This window comes from Mustelus asterias, chromosome 8 (genome assembly GCF_964213995.1).
Source record: "Mustelus asterias chromosome 8, sMusAst1.hap1.1, whole genome shotgun sequence".
Taxonomy (NCBI): Eukaryota; Metazoa; Chordata; class Chondrichthyes; order Carcharhiniformes; family Triakidae; genus Mustelus; species Mustelus asterias.
The window spans coordinates 114,812,296-114,829,784 of record NC_135808.1 but is presented as its reverse complement, the minus strand read 5'-3'; the positions used below and the strand labels follow the sequence as shown (position 1 = coordinate 114,829,784).

Below are 17,489 nucleotides of genomic sequence, written 5' to 3'. Positions count from 1 at the left end.
ACACTGACTGTGACCCGAGGCCAGAATTGAACTCGCGCTGTGAGGCAGCAGTGCTTGCCACTGTGCCGCCCGTTGTTCAATCTCCATAAACTACTGACTGCTGTTACAGGTATGATCGAATCATCATGGTTACAGCAAAGAAGCAGGCCATTTGACCTATTATGTTCATGCCAGCTCTCTGCAACATTCGCCCCATTGTCACCACACCTCCTTTTCTTTCATTTCAGCTGCTTATCCAGTTCCCTTTCCCCCCCTATCAGGTTTCAGCTATGGTAATGCCATTGAATGTCAAGGGACGATGAGTGGATTCTCTCCTTTTGGAGATGGTCATTGCCTGGGTCTTGTGTGGCAGGGCTGTTACTTGCCACTTATCAGCCCAAGCCTGAATGTTTTTCCGACCTTGTTACATATGGACGTGGACTGCTTCAGTGTCTGAGGAGTCAAGGATAGTGCTGAGCATTGTGCAATCATCAGCGAACCTTCCCACTTCTGACCTTATGATGGAAGGGAGGGTCATTGATGAAATAGCTGATGATGATTGGTCTCTTGCCCTGTCACTGAAATGATTGACCTCCAACAATCACACCTATCTTCCTCTGTGTTAGGTATGACTCCAACCAGTGGAGACTTTTCCCCCTGATTCCATTGACTCCAGGTTTGCTAGGGCTCCTTAATGCCACACTCTGTCAAATGCTGCCTTGATGTTACGGGCAGTGACTCTCACCCTGCCTTTTGAGTTCAGCTCCCTTGTCCACTTTTGGACTAAGGCTGTAATGAGATCAAGGACTGAATGACCCTGGCGGAATCCAAACTGAGCGAGAGTGAGCAGGTTATTGCAAAGTAAGTGGAGCTTGATAGTGCTTTCAATGACACCTATCACATTTCTGATGATTGAGAGTAGACTAATAGGGAGGTAATTGGCTGGGTTTGATTTGTCCTGCTTTTTGTGGACTGAGCAATTTTCCACTTTGCTGAATACGTGCCAGTGTTGCAGCTGTAGTGGAACAGCTTGGTCCTGGGGCACGGCCGGTCCTGGGGCACGGCCGGTCCTGGAGCACGAGTCTTCAGTACTATTTCCGGTATGTTTTCAGGACCCATAGCCTTTGCAGTTTCCAAAGCCTTCAGCTATCACTTGGTGTCACGCGGAGTGAATCGAATTTGCTTAAGATTGGCATCGGTGATGCTGGGGCCGAGATGGATCATCCACTCGGCACTTCTGGCTGAAGCTGGCTGCAAGTCCTTCAGCCTTGTCGTTTGCACTGATGGCTCCCCTGTAATTGAGGATGGGAATATTTGTGGAACCCCCTTCTCCAGTTAGTTGTTTAATAGTCCACCAATATTCAGAATTTGATGTGACAGGACTGCAGAGTCACTGTTACTGAATCTGGCTTTTAATTCCAGATTCATTAATTAATTTAATTGAATTTAAATTCCAGCAGGTGAAATTTGCCCCCAGTGCATTACCTTAGGCCTTCTGGATTGCTAGTCCATTGACAATAACACTGTGCCACCGCTTCCCCAATGACCTTGCTTGGTCATTACTTGATTAGGCCAGGATTGATCTAAGCATTATAAACTGTTAGAATTGACATTGAGTTTACTAAGAAATGTTCCAAAAAAAAATGACATGCCATTGTATCATGCCATAATAGTGTTCTAATGCAATAAAAGTTTTTGCCATTATACTTTTCATTTTAAACATCGCATGTAGTCTATTATTTTGCCTGTATTGACTGCATCCTATCTTCACTGTTTCTCCATTCTTACAGACTGTCTGAAACAACATGCAGTGGAAATACATCAGAGTCAGATAGGGAGGTTCAGCCCATGCTTTCTTCCCGTTCGCTGGCTTTGACACGCAGTCAGGAACCCATACCTGTGGATGAGCTCGGGGTAAAATCAAACAGTGATCTTTATTGTATCCCTCATTTAAAAAAAAATCTGAATTGATTTGAACTTTTCTCATAATTTCTGTTCTTTCATGTTTAATCCAGAGTTCCAGACCCTTTGCGGATTCCACTTCCTCCCGAAGTGCAGAGTCAGCACGACCTGTTGGACAAGTAGATAAGCACATTCTGCTGATGGTACACGGTGTGGGACAGGCAGGTAAGTTTGCAACTTCTGCTGAAGTTGGAACATCCTGGCTGTTGCGGGAATAAAATTGCCGTAGATGTAGGAAAATGTATCCAGGAGCAACAAGTGAAATTACAAAATGATGAACAATCAAACTTCCAAAATGGTCACTTAGCAGTGAAAGGCTGGCTCGTAACATTAAGGAAGCACTTTTAATCAAAATCTTTTGTAACACTCTTATTCTCGTCACTGATTGAAATGTCATTTACACTGTCAGCCGAGTTTGAGATCGAGCCTGTGCAATCAGCTAACCTAACAAATTTACACACGTTCTGTCTCTCCCAAATTGAGTTTTTGCCTCTTCCTCATTTCACATTTCAAATAAAATTCTGCACTTATCAAATGATGCTGCTTGTATCTCCAACTCTAACCCTTAAAAATTGTTACAAAGAAGAAAAATTTGCATTTATATAGCACTTTGCATGACTTTAAAGAACTCTCTGGCCAATTCAATACTTTTTGAAGTGTAATCATTTTTGTTAAGTGGGGAAAATTGCAGTCAATTTTGTGCACAAACAGAAATGTAATAATGACCAGATAATCTGTTTCAAGGATGTTGTTTCTGGGATGGATGTTGGGTAGGACATCAAAAAGCACTCCCCTGCTGCTCTTGGAATAATGCCAAAGGATCTTGCCACAATAATGGCATTGGACACATCCACCTGAGAGGGCACTGGGGCATTAAGTTATTGTCTCACCCAAAGATGGCAGCTCTGACCATGCAACACTGATACTCCCAGATTATGTGCTCAAACCTCAAGTGGAAACCCACAAACTTGTAACTCGGATGAAATTGCCTACTGACTGAGCAATGGCTGTATTTGCTGTTTCAGTAGTAACAAATTACTACATTTAGGAATGGGCATACAATTGGGAACTCTTGACAGCACTGACGAGGAGGCTTCCAGACTCCAAATGGGTAGTTCTGTTCTCTTTCCACAGATGCTATCCGACCTGCTGAGGTTTTCCAGCATTTTCTGTTTCAGGCCAGTGTAAACACTTGTTATAGAAAAATTAGGGGAGATCTTATTGAAACATATAAGATTATGAAGGAAAAGATGAGATAGAAGTAGGGAGGTTGTTTCCACTGGCCCTCTAGAACTAGGGGGCATGGCCTCAAAATAAGAGGGAGCAGATTTAGGACTGAGTTGAGGAGGAACTTCTTCACCCAAAGGATTGTGAATCTGTGGAATTCCCTGTCAGTGAAGAACATAAGAACATAAGAAAAAGGAGCAGGAGTAGGCCATCTAGCCCCTCAAGCCTCCTCCGCCATTCAATAAGATCATGGCTGATCTGATAGTGGGTTCAGTTCCACTTACCCGCCCGTTCCCCATAACCCTTAATTCCCTTAATGGTTAAAAATCTATCTATCTGTGACTTAAACACATTTAATGAGGTAGCCTCTACTGCTTCATTGGGCAGAGAATTCCAAAGATTCACTACCCTCTGGGAGAAGAAGTTCCTCCTCAACTCTGTTCTAAATTGACTCCCCCTTATTTTGAGGCTATGCCCCCTAGTTCTTGTTTCCATTGCAAGTGGAAATAACCTCGCTGTTTCTACCCTGTCGAGCCCCTTCATTATCTTGTATGTCTCTATGAGATCTCCCCTCAACCTTCTAAACTCCAATGAGTACAGGCCCAGTCTACTCAATCTCTCCTCATAAGCTAACCCCCTCATCTCTGGAATCAACCTGGTGAACCTTCTCTGTACCCTCTCCAAAGTTAATATATCCTTTCTTAAATAAGGGGACCAAAATTGTACACAGTACTCTAGGTGCGGCCTCACCGGTACCCTGTACAGAGGCAGCATGATCTCCCTGCTTTTATACTCCACCCCTCTCGCGATAAAGGCCAACATTCCATTTGCCTTCTTGATTACCTACTGCACCTGCAAACTGAGTTTTTGTGATTCATGCACAAGGACCCCCAGGTCCCTCTGCACAGTAGCATGTTATAATTTTTCACCGTTTAAATAATAGTCCATTTTACTATTATTCCTTCCAAAGTGGATAACCTCACACTTACCAACGTTATACTCCATCTGCCAGATCCTTGCCCACTCACTTAACCTATCCAAATCTCTCTGCAGACTCTCTGTGTCCTCCACGCAATTTGCTTTCCCACTCATCTTTGTGTCATCCGCAAACTTTGTTACCCTACACTCGGTCCCCTCCTCCAGATCGTCTATGTATATGGTAAATAGTTGAGGCCACAGCACCGATCCCTGCGGCACGCCACTCGTCACTGATTGCCAACCGGAAAAGCACCCATTTATTCCGACTCTCTGCTTTCTGTTAGATAGCCAATCCAACAAGCAATTGAGGCTACCTCATTGAATGTTTTTAAGGCAAGGCAAGGATAGATAAATTTTTGAACAGTAAAGAAATTAAGGGTTATGGTGAGTGGGCGGGTAAGTGGAGCTGAGTCCACAAAAAGATCAGCCATGATCTTATTGAATGATGGAGCAGGCTCGAGAGGCCAGATGGCCTACTCCTGCTCCTAGTTCTCATGTTCTTGTAGTCAGTGCACACACACATCTAATAGTTTGGTGGTGTTGTCCCTAATAGGTAATTATATTTTGTACACATCTTCATCTGATTTGCAATCATAATTATGTTGCATCCTTATAGATTTATTAAATAGTATTGCTGTGTTTTCAGGACCTGAAATCACAGATGAATTGGTGAAGGTCCTACGAAGACGGTTGGATGAGGCAACACTTGATATCATCACTGTCATGTTGGTCAGAAACTGCAAACTGACCCCTGCTGATGTAGAGGTATTGGAAACATAAAAATGTAACTTAAATTGAGGAAGAGGCTGGGAGCACCAGTGCTATCCGTCCCTCTGCTGTCTTATTAGTTGAATGTATGAAGCAGAATTTCGATATTAAGCTGCTTTTACTGAAGTGATATGTCAGCAGAGGCCTGGAATTATAAATGGCCCATTGTTGCAATGGAGAACCATTTATTTTGTGAGTCTTGCAAAGTATCACAGATTTACCAGCTCCAACTCGACTGGCGGATGATCTCAGGTGAAAGGACAAAGCACCACGTTTCAAAAACAGAGCTGTAATGTTCAAGCACCATTAGTCAATAAAGACGTTTATGGTAATGACTGTTATGTGAGGAGCATCATTAAAGCACTAGTCTTGGTTGATTCTAGTTGAAGAAGCCCACAGGGTGGCAGTAGTGGATTGCTGTAATAACAGTGTATATTTGTGCTATTTCTTTAAGGTATAAAATATTAATGTGGTTATGATTTTTTTCAAAACTCCTCTACCTTTTTATTTGCTTCATTCTAAAACTTTCAGATAGTCATTGAGAATTTCATTTCGTGCCACAATAGTAACATTTATCTTGTAATTTTTCCCAAAGTCCTTGCCCCCAAACTATTTTGTTTCTAAAACACGCCTTTACAAGCCATTCAGGTTATATCTCTGCTCTTCCCCTGAGTGTTGTTGTCTCTGAAATTCAGCAACTTGAGACCTTTTGATTTGATTTGATTTGATTTATTGTTGTCATATGTATTAGTATACAGTGAGAAGTATTGTTTCTTGCATGCTATATAAGACAAAGCATACCGTTCATAGAGAAGGAAAGGAGAGAGTGCAGAATGTAGTGTTACAATCATAGTTAAGATGTAGAGAAAGATCAACTTAGTGCGAGGTAGGTCCATTCAAAAGTCTGATGGAAAAAGCTGTTCTTGAGTCAGTTGGTACGTGACTTCAGTCTTTTGTATCTCTTTCCTGATGGAAGAAGGTGGAAGAGAGAATGTCCGGAGTGCGTGGGGTCCTTAATTATGCTGGCTGCTTTGCTGAGGCAGCAGGAAGTGTAGACATAGTCAATGGATGGGAGGCTGGTTTGTGTGGATTGGGCTACATTCACGACATTTTGTAGTTTTGTAGTTACCTGAGTAAGGGATCGCCCATTTAAGACAAAAGATGCAGAGGATTTTCTTATCCCAGAGTGTGCTGAATCTGTGGAATTCCTGATCGCAGAGGGCTGTAGAGACTGGGGCGTCAAGTATCTACAAAGCTGCGATAAACAGATTTTTAATCAGTAAGGGAATCAAGGGTTATGGGGATAAGGCTGGGAATTGGAGTTGAAGAATATCAAATCAGATCAGCCATGATGTCATTGAATGGCGGAGCAGACTCGATGGGTCGAAAGGCCTACTTTTGCTCCTGTGTCTTATGGTCTCATGGTTTTTGGTACTGACAAAAATGGCCTCACTGGTCAGCACCTTAATGCACATAATTGGTATGGCAATGATAGATTGCAGTACATTCCTAAGGCATGTATTGGATAATCAAGTTAATTCAGTTTGGACGTCGGAGAAATCTTTGACCAATTGTTTTTTGAAAACTATATATTTTTTCTATTTGCAGTTTATACAGCCACCTGGTACGCCACCAACTGAAGTGGTCCAGTTCACAATCCCACACTGCTGTCTACCTTGGCTGTACGCTGTTGCATATTATCTCCGTCAGAACCTGCTGATTTTTCTTCATACTCCAAAATACACAGACAGTAATGTGGAACATCACTTTCAGGTATTTTTTGGGAGAGAGGGCTGCAATTAGCTGAAGATGTTGGTTACCCCTAAAAGCATGATACATAAAGGCATAATATTTGTTCTGCGAGGGTAAGACATAGTGGGATAATGTACTTCATATATGTGTCGTGTTTCCTTTAAGGATAACTGTAACTATCTCTGATTGCTTGCAGCTTTGTGCGTATGCGTTCTGCAGTTTTTCCTTTGTTTGTCATGTGTTTGTGATCTCAGTCTGATTTTTAATAGACTGGCTTAGGATGTAGTTTGCATGACAAGTTTTATCACACACCCTTAAGAATGATTTAAGATTAACTTTTTATCAGGTCCAAAGTCAAACAATGGGATCATGGTTTGAATTTCAATATGCTTCTAAGTATTAAAATTCACTGAAAACAATATATTGTTAACAAATATCAGTGGGAGGGCAGAGCTTGTTCCTACAATTTATATTTTAGAAATTCTGCCCAGACTGCCTCGTCTACAGGGTGATGAACCTCTGTTAATGCGGTATTACAGGGGAGATTTCATAGGCCCCGCTGGAACCTGAAATGGAAACGGGGCTGGCACTAGAAATCGCGTCACTAGCCGACATGCCAGTTCCCCGGTTCCATGCCACAACTGAGGCCACTTTCCTGGAGGCGTGATGGGACAGGGGTGGGCAGGGCTCCCGGCCTATTAATAGATTTTCCAGTTGGCCTCTGGGTTCCTGCAGGAGGGGGCAGCTAATTTAATTGCCTGGCGGCACCTCCTTTACTTACCCACCCACCCACCATCACAGCCTGACGGTCTCTGTTTGACTCTCCAGCTTCGAGAGTCCTCCCCTGTCCTTAATTGGATAGTCAGCCTGCCCTCTGGCCATTAATTGTCCGCCCACGGGAAATTCACAATGAATGGCTGTTTCCCTACACAGTGAACCTGATGGCAGGGTTTAGAAGACCGCAGGGAAAATCCTGTCCATTTGTTATTCTAAGGTTACTGTATCTACCTGGGATGTTACATGAATACTTGTTTGTCAATCTAATCAACTATCTATTCATGAAGTGAAAGTAACTTTACTCCTTATTCACTCTGCAGCTGCAGGAAATGTTGCAAAGCACGTATTAGTGATCTGTTCACATAGTGTATACTCGTGCATGCATGGTTGTTGACCAACCAACAAACCAGTCATGGTGTGCAGTTACGAGTAAAATGTGCTTCTTTTATCCACTGTACCTGTGCAGGTGCTACTCTTTTTCATATAAAGACTATTCACAAGATGGGATCTGGTGACTGTTTTATGGGAGCTGATTGGAGATTAATTTTAAGGGTGGATTGACTGCCCTAGTTATGAATTTTTGTTTCCTACAGCACTACACTCATGGAAAAAGTGTAACCGATGCAGATATCTACCTCTACAATAAACCTGGTGGTCAAGGGACTGGTGGCAAAGGTAACATGAAGCTTTCTTTGCAGCAGATGATTAAATACGCATCAGTTTTTTTTTGATATGGCATTCTGGAGTGTGGCGGATTTTCACAGCTCATTGCAATGTTAATGTAAGCCTACTTGTGACTGATAAATGAACTTTTAAGGAAATATTATTCTGGCTCCAGGTCACTGTGGAGGCCAGGAGCAGGAAGATTTATTGACCAAATAGTAGACAATACCAGCTGGTATATCTGGGAGAAGCCATTAATATCTTCTATCCAGTAAACATCAGTAAGAAAGCTGGTTAACGGCTTGTCAGCAGGTCTAGATTTAATCAACTCTGGGTCAGGGCATATGATCGGTACATCAAGATCGTCAGTGAAAGTAACATGGAGGTAGCATTGGTGACATTAAGATTCTTTTAGACTGTCAACACTGTGTTCGAACCACTGCAAGATCCTCGGTGGTCTTCAGGTTCAAACAATATATGCCGAGTGTCCCAGGTAACGAAGTGTGAGAGTATGTCCAGAAAATGCTCCAAATATTTGGACTCCTGGGATAGATGTGGATAAAATGAAGGAGCATTGCAAATGTACGTAGCAGCCCATTAGCCACTGGTTCAAATTTATTTGTGGGCCAATTTGAACAAGCAGCTGCACATTAAAGGTGTGGGGTTGGGGGGGGGGGGGGGGGGGGGGGGATGGTGGGGTTGGGCGGGGGGGTGGGGGGGAGCAGGGGTGCGGCGGGGGGAAACGGAAGGAGAAAATAAACTGATCTTGCTGTAGGATAAATAGTGGAGTGGTGCTGTTCTCTGATAAGAGATTGGAAGCTGAAATGGTGCTGCTGTAGGGCAGGTGAAACAGAACAGTAATACCACGCAGCACAAAGAGGGAAAATGTGCTGCCAAAATACATGCGAGGTGTGGGACCGTACACTGGAGAAGGTCAAATAAAACTTCCACAGGTGGAAAGCAGAGGGCAAAGATAGGATGATGATGTGTGGCACAAAGGGAAGTAAGACAGAGAGGTGAGATAGGGGAGCCTGAATTAAATCATGCTGCTGCGGGAACTGAGGTTTTACAGGAGCTAATCCTTTGGTGGGCATCAGGGGAGGAAAGCGGAAGTATAATTATTGCTGGAATGAAAGAGAAAGGTAAGGGGGAGAACCAATACTGTTGTAAAAGGAAGGAAGGAAATAAGGGGAAAATATGACAACCGTGGAGAACTAAGGAAAGCGAACTTACAATTTTGGAAGGAACTGGATGAAAAGCAATGCTGACTTGGGGCATGGATAGGAGGTAGAGCAGAGAAAGAAAACTGCCACACTTCTGCAGCATTCAAATCCCTCTTTTGCAAAATAACTGATAATTTAAATTGTACTTAACAAAATCTAAGACCAGATTAAAATGTCTGCTTGGGTGAATCTTGCATGTCAGTGTTTGTTAAATTCAAAGAAAGAAAATTTTAATGATCAGTCTTCACACTGAATTACATTAGGGTTACTGCACATTGCTCACCATGGTAACAATAAGCTGACAATGTTATGAATTTTCCACTTGGTAGGAAAGGATCTTGTTACTGCATTTTAATGATGGTGTTGATTGCTTTTAAAAATTACTAATCTAAGTAATACATTTTCTGCTGCAAACCACTCTACCAACCGAGTAGGCAAAAAGTAACTCCATTTTCAGTCATTTTGCAATGTCACTGCATATAGTCATTGAGATTCACTCGGCAGTAGCTGAGCAGAGCACCTTGTTTTTGCTCTTATCTTTCTCTGTGAGGAACTGCTGATACCTTGCAATCTTTCACTGCACACAGTGGTACTCCGGTCTAGTCAACCTGCACACATTAGTTAGCCGAAGTGGTTTGCAGCTTTGATTTGGACATTTTTAAAGGTGGGGGAGGGGGGGGGTGGGGGAGAGCACGGGGCACTGAATCCCCAGTCACTCACTGTTAGGAGCAGGATTGGGCCATTCATCTCTTCCACTCTGTTCCACCATTCCGTTAGATCAAAGCTGATCTGTTTCTCTATTCCATTTACCTCATTTGTTTCATGTTCCTTGATATCCTAACCTCCCCCAAAAATCTTTTGATCTCAGTCTGAGTCATTTCAACTGCAGCGATCACAGCCATTGGAGCAGCGAGTTTCACTATCATTTGATTGAAAACATGCTCCCTAATTCACTCCCAAGTGGCTCTAATTTTAAGATTGTTCCCTCCTGCTCTGGATCTCCTCACCAAATAGTTTCTCTGTATCCATCCTAACAAGTTCCTTTGTGATTTTAATCTCCTTGGTTAGATCACCGCTCAACCATGTAAATGTGAGCCAAGTTTTATTCTCTTAATCTAACCTTTTACTCTCTGTTTCATTCTGGTTTTTGTGCCCATGCCAAGGCTAGTATATCTTTGCTAGGGTTCGGTGCCGAGACTGAACACAGCAGTTCAGACAGTAGCTGATGAAAGCTGTGTACAACTGTGTACATCATTTCCATGCCTTATTCCAACTCCCTTTCGATATAGCCAGCATTCTGTTAGCCTATTTGATTAGAACAAAGAAAATTACAGTAGAGGAACAGGCCCTTCGGCCCTCCAAGCCTGCACCGACCATGCTGCCCGACTTAACTAAAACCCCCTACCCTTCCGGGGACCATATCCCTCTATTCCCATCCTATTCATGTACTTGTCAAGATGCCCCTTAAAAGTCACTACCTCCCCCGGCAACGAGTTCCAGGCACCCACTACTCTCTGTACTGTGCCTCGTACATCTTCTTTAAACCTTACCCCTCGCACCTTAAACCTATGCCCCCTAGTAATTGACTCTTCTACCCTGGGAAAAAGCTTCTGACTATCCACTCTGTCCATGCCTCTCATAATCTTGTAGACTTCTATCAGGTCTCCCCTCAACCTCCGTCGCTCCAGTGAGAACAATATAGTTTGTACTTGTGCACTTGCTTTTAATTGATCTCTGTATATATCACCTAAATCTTTTCACTCCTCTACAGCTTCTCGACAGAAAAACATATTATCAGTGAAAATGGTGATTAAAGGCCACCACCTACCTGTATTCCAAATTAAAATAGGCAAAGGACATTTTAAAACATTTGCAGGACATTTGCAACCTCTCACATGTTGTGAATTCAATCCAATTTCTAACCCATAAATCCATATGACCTGAATCATGGTGGCACAGTGGTTAGCACTGCTGTCTCCCAGCGTCAGGAACCCGGGTTCAATTCTGGCCTTGGGTGACTGAGTGGAGTTTCTACTTTCTCCCCCTGTCGGCGTGGGTTTCCTCCGGGTGCTCCAGTTTCCTCCCAACATCCAAAGATGTGCAGATTAGGTGGATTGGTCATACTAAATTGCCCCTTAGTGTCCCAAGATGTGTAGGTTAGGGAGATCAGTGGGTTAAATACGTGGGGTTATGGGGATAGGGCCTGGGTAAGGTGTTCTGTTGGAGAGTTGGTGCAGACTCAATGGGCCAAAACTCCTCCTGCACTGTAGGGATTCTATGAAAATATTTGTCTTTCTCTGATCTAAAGTGAATGTCCTCAGAGCTCCCCAAGTTGACCTGCGTCTGCCATTGTTTAATGACCATTTGTAACTTTGTACTTCCATCCACACAATTTATTGTGACCCTTAAAATGGTGTCATGAACAGACTGATGCTAAGAAGTCAGGGAGAAGCTGGTTCTCAAACCTCCAACTGTGCTGTGAGGGGCTGACAGTTAGAAAGTGTAAGCTCACCTAGGCACAGCACTTTCCCATCCAGATTGAGATGTCTGTGCTCTGTCTGACATGCTCTCCTACAGTGTCACGGTTGAGGTCAGGACCGTGACAACTTGGGAGGTCAAACTTGCCCTGCACCGCTTTCTCTCATTTTCTCTTGTGGCTCATTTCTTTTGCACTTTTCCTTTTCAAGCTTCTCGGATTAGAGGATTTTTTGAAATGTATTGTCATTATAATTGAAACAGCATCATTATTTAAGTGGATAATTAAAGAGATCACATTGTGTCAGATATGTATGAGTGCTCCTCTTTGTTTCCTTGCTGCCCAACAGGTAGTAACGATGCTCCATCTCCCCTGATATTTCCTTACCGCTAGAATAAGCAGAATTCGCTATTAGACAAAGCATTCCTTTTACATTTTTGTCAGTTTTTCTGTGAAACAGTGGCATTCGACAATGCTGAACCAGGCTGTTCCCTCGCAAATAGCTTGAACTGTGGCATCTGCAGGGCAGGATCCCAACTGTGTATTTTCTCAATATGTTTGGAAGTCTAAAATCATTTTACTGTCCCATCTGTTGGACTGGATGTGTCTCCATGTCTTTTTTTCTCCTCTTTCTCTTACACACTCACCTACACACACTCTCACTTACCACAGCAGTGGCGAGTAAGCCCTTATCATGTGCAGTTGTCTTTTTTGTAGTACCTTTTCCATCCTAGAGCTTGTTCAGCCTGTCCTCTAATAATTATTGCTATTGAAGGTGTTTTAGGTGAACAAGCTATCTATGAATGTTCTTTCATTGATGTAGGTACCATGGTGGAACTTGTGCAGCATCTATTTCCACCCTCCCAGTTCCAAGGTATTGCTTAACTTGTAGATGCGGCAGTGTGCTATTAAAAGCCTCCCTCATTGCTTTTTTTTGTTATTGTTTTTGTCTTCTCTAAACTTCCCAATTTCACTTCATTCCCATTTTTGGTTTTGTCACCTTGGCTGAGTGTTTTAGTACACTATTGGTATGAAATCAAATGCTATAGTTCTTTTAGTGTTTGAGCAGGGTGGGGAAGTGGTGTTATGATAGCACTGCATGTTCCGCTATTGCTCTCTGCTGCATGTTTTATATTAGAACATTGTTATTCTTTAGACTGTTTGATAATGTACAGCCTGATAATTGTGGTTCATTATGACTCTCCCAGATCATTGGATTTGGCATCCCACTTGTTTATCTGTTACTATTGAAAGCTAAACTTTGGTTTCCAAGGTGGTGACTTCCAGTGGTCCGGATGGAATTGTTATGAACTTTGGATATTTAACATTATAAGAATTGAGATAATTGTCAAATTCAAGTCGCAGTTGTCTCAATTTAACTATTTGGTATGACATTTAAATGCGAGGAAAATCTTCCTGGTATGTACTAAATCATCCACCTCCCCAGAGCCAAGGTAAATGCAGGGATATAGTCAGAATGGGGGTTCCTGAGCAGTCAGTAGATAACGAACCCCAAACCTTTCATTTGTGTGGCCCAGAAGAGCTCTCCTGCTCTTCCTGGCTCTCACAATGGAAAAGTTTTAACTTCTCTGAAAGGCTACCTGATCCTCAGGTTTGGTGATAGTTGTCAGCCCAGTCCCTTCAGGTCCTTCACTCTCTTCATTGCTGCTATTAACGTATTTGCTTTAGTGTAAAGGAATGAGGCTTCCCCCTGAATTGGAGGAGCTCTTCAGTCTGCTAAAAAAAATCAGGCATTTTGAAGTGGATATTGGGATATCTGAAGTAGAATGTTCAGTTCTTCTCCCCTGATACTCTAGTCTTGGTGACCTTAAAACTTTGAATTCAGGGGAAATAATAAGCTTTGTAACTATGGTGAGAACTTGTTGTTCAGATTTTTTTTAGTTTGCCTTTCCAGGGTGATTTGAGGAAGACCGGGCACTCATCAGGTCTGAAACTAGCGACCTTAGGGCCATTTGCAAGTTTCCGCGATACAGTGATTATGATCTGATCAGGATAGCCATTGTCCCACAGGATAGCTTTGATGCTCTCTATTTTTGTGTCAATCTATGCAAGCTGAGCAATTGGCTAGGGCTGTTCTTGCAAGATTGTTGTTAAGGTCCAAAGGGGCTTTCAGATCTGAAAAGTGCCCCATCTACCTTGAGTTACACTGGAAAGGCAAACTATATCTCAAAAGGTGGAGCAAGCAATTTCCCAATGCTTCTGTGCAGTGGTTACGAAAATGGTATTTTCCACAGCAGGATGCTACCTTCAGTCCAAAAAGACCTTCCATCTATCACAGGTAGTGTTGAACAACGTTATGAATGAATTTCAGTGTCAGTGTGACGGTGATTGTATCAAACAGTATGTTCCTTTGGTTGTTCATAACAGGCAGGGTACAGACCATACTTAATCAGCCCACAGTTGCAAAACCCAAAACAAGACATCTACTGTTAGGTGTGATTCCATAATTAGGCAGCACTTTCTGAACAATCCTGAGTGCACTAATAGCTGCACTAATAACCGATTTAAGATAATCAGTTGAGTTTGTGATGTAGCTCAATTATGCTTGCTAAAAGCATCATTCATTCAAACGCAAGGACTCATTCTCTGAAAATAGAAGGAATTTGTTCAACCCTTGCACCTTTTTTGAATTACCTAGAAACTGAGGGAGCCTTCTCCATGACAACTTGCCAACCAATCAGTATCCTTTTTTCCTGAATAATAAATCATTGTGATCGTTTGAAATTTGGCATTCTTGCCTTTGTCCTGATGAGTGCAAGTTGAAAAGTTTTGGGAACATGTCTCTTTTCAGCAACACAAAAATTCAAGTGACGTTGATGGCTGCAGGTCGGGAACTTCCATGGGAGTCATGAGGCCCTAGCTTGTTGTGGACCAGATGCACATGTCTGAGATCCATTGCCTGAACAGACATATGGCACTGCTGCTCTGTTATTTGCAGGTCTCTTAGATGATACTCCCGGTGTTTTGGGTCCCCACCGATAATTGAAAATCCAGTCCCAGGTTTTGACCATTATGCTATGAGTTTTTCACATACTACATTGAAGGTCAAGTTAAATAGTTTAATGCCATTTTGTACGGTCCTTGTTGAGTTGTTTGTGAATTTCATTTTCATTTTGAGATAAATATGGTGAGCTTCGGCAACAGTTCAGTGAACACACTATTGAATCTATTATGCAGGACAGTTATCTGGTTGTGCTATAGGTGAGCTTGGAGTTATTGATCCTGAACTGACAGAAACATGCTCACTGCCGCCTTGCTGCTCCACCCTTGCATAATATTTTTCTTATAAGATTTGACATCACTTGCTAAATGATATAATGAAGGAATTGTACATCTCAATTCTCTTCAGTGCTATTTTGTGTTTCCCTGAATAAAGATGCTTACAATTTGCAGTGTGCCTGAGGTTAGCTGCTAATAGAGGGCATTGACATGAAGACAGCATTGTTCCTCTCATAACCCACACTGCGAATTCATTTCAGCGATTCATTTTGGTTAATTTTGACCTTCTGAAAATCCCTAGGGTAGTGAACCTCAATTTTTTTGTGAACCCATATTGATCGATCTTTAACTGCTAATATGTGGAATTGAGGAGATGCATTTCCATAGTCGGTGGTTCAATGTAAATTCCTCATGGGATTCAATCTTTAAAGTTGAGGCAAATAAAACGGCAAATGAGTATTCTCCAAATTGAAGTGTCACCTGAGCGGTGTGCAGTATTTGCAGTACACTGATTTTTAACTGCCCCTCGTGTCCAGATTCTTTGGAAAATTTGGGATGAGCTAGTACCATACATTTGAATGGTCAAGAAAGAGGAGCTGTCGAGTATAAAGCAAAGAAAGCTGTGAAATTTTGGCGGTGGTGGTATAGTCCAGAGGCATTTTGGTTTGATGAGATGATGTAGAAGTTGAGGTAGCACATTTGCTTCAATATCACTTTACGCATGTGCCACGTACTAGTCAGAATAATTTTATTTGGTCTGTGTTTCCCCCAGGCATTGCCTGTATCGCCTTATCGGTCGTGGATCAGCATGGAAACCCCATACCAACATTGCAACAGCAAGAACAAACTGACCCTTCCAAACTAAGCTTCTCCACGGATCTCATTCAGGAGGCAGACTTCAACAAGTTGACCAGTGTCTCCAGATATGAGAGCAGCTCTGAAGGAAAAATATCGGGTAACTACCTCTGCATTTTCATGTAGCAAGTTGATTCTTAATTTCCTGAGGATAGCTAGGAATGGAAATTAAATACTTCCTTATGAATCTCATTGGCATGCTCGATATTACACTTTCTTCATGTTACAAGGTTAAGTCTGGGTGTAAAGAAAATCATTCATTACACTGAAACTTTTATCACTGCTGATGGATGGAAGAATGAGACTGCACAATTAAACTAAGGACAGTCTGTTTTAGCTTTAGATGTTTATTTACCTTGTTTTATTTCACTTTGCCACTGTTTCTTGATGGCCAGAGACTCTTGGGAGACTGTGAGGCGAGTCTTTTAAAACTGTTCTTTGGGCTGGGGGTGAAATGGGCAAGGTTGCATATAGTGTCCATTCCTATTGACCATACTCAGATAGTGTTAGCCGCCTCCTTGAACTGTTGCAGTCCTGGTGATGATGGTAGTCTCTCACTGGCGATGGATGGAGATTTCCAGTGACAATGACTGAAGTGTGATATGTCCAGGTCAGCATGGCATCTGCCTTGGAGGAGAACATTACGGGGTTGGTCTTTCCATCGCTTTCTACTCTTGGCAATAGCGATTCAGGGGAGGGAGCTGCTGTTAAAGTAACTCTGGCATATTGCTGTAATGCATTCTGTAAATTGTACACACTGCGTCCATATGAATTGATGATGGGAGTGTGCAGGAGTGGAAGGATGTGGATGTTGAGGGGGCACCAATCAAATGAACTGCTCTGTCTTGAATGACGTTGAGCTTTTTGAATTCTGGAGGGGATCTTGAAGATGGTGTTTTTCCCATATGCCTGCGGCCTTTGTTCCTCCTGTTGGTAGAAGTCACTGGTTTGGGGGATCCCTTGAAGAAACCTTGAAGAGCAACTGTAGAGCTTCTTGTAGATGGTACCCACTAGCCAGCGTGCCCTGGTGATAGAGAGATTGAACGTGTAAGGTGGTGAACGGACTGCCCATTAAGTGGACTTTGTTGATCTGAATGGTGCAAAGCTTTTTGAAGCTGCACTCATCTAAAGAAGAATTCCAACATACTCATTGAGGGGAGATTTGATAGAGGTGTATAAGATTTTGATGGGTATAGATAGAGTGAATGCAAACAGGCTTTTTCCGCTGAGGCTAGGGGGGAAAAAAACCAGAGGGCATGGGTTAAGGGTGAAAGGAGAAAAGTTTAAAAGGAATATTAGGGGGGGCTTCTTCACGCAGAGAGTGGTGGGAGTGTGGAATGAGCTGCCGGATAAAGTGGTAAATGCGGGGTCACTTTTAACATTTAAGAAAAACTTGGACGGGTTCATGGATGAGAGGGGTGTGGAGGGATATGGTCCAAGTGCAGGTCAGTGGGACTAGGCATAAAATGGTTCGGCACAGACAAGAAGGGCCAAAAGGCCTGTTTCTGAGCTGTAATTTTCTATGGTTCTTGACTTGTGGTTTATAGGTGATGAGAAGGCTTTGGGCATCAGGAGATTTGTTCCTTGCT

At 42.6% G+C, this 17,489-nt stretch overlaps 1 protein-coding gene across 4 annotated transcripts in view; it reads left to right on the top strand.

Annotated features, from left to right (window-relative positions):
- Positions 1-17,489, top strand: part of szt2 (SZT2 subunit of KICSTOR complex) — a 195,857-nt gene that overhangs the window by 107,187 nt on the left and 71,181 nt on the right. For all 4 annotated transcript variants that reach the window (XM_078218778.1, XM_078218776.1, XM_078218777.1 and 1 more), the window contains 6 exons: positions 1,770-1,893; positions 1,995-2,106; positions 4,793-4,911; positions 6,523-6,687; positions 8,037-8,118; positions 15,818-16,000. In XM_078218778.1, the coding sequence (XP_078074904.1) occupies positions 1,770-1,893; positions 1,995-2,106; positions 4,793-4,911; positions 6,523-6,687; positions 8,037-8,118; positions 15,818-16,000 (785 nt within the window). The remainder of the gene's footprint in view (positions 1-1,769; positions 1,894-1,994; positions 2,107-4,792; positions 4,912-6,522; positions 6,688-8,036; positions 8,119-15,817; positions 16,001-17,489) is intronic.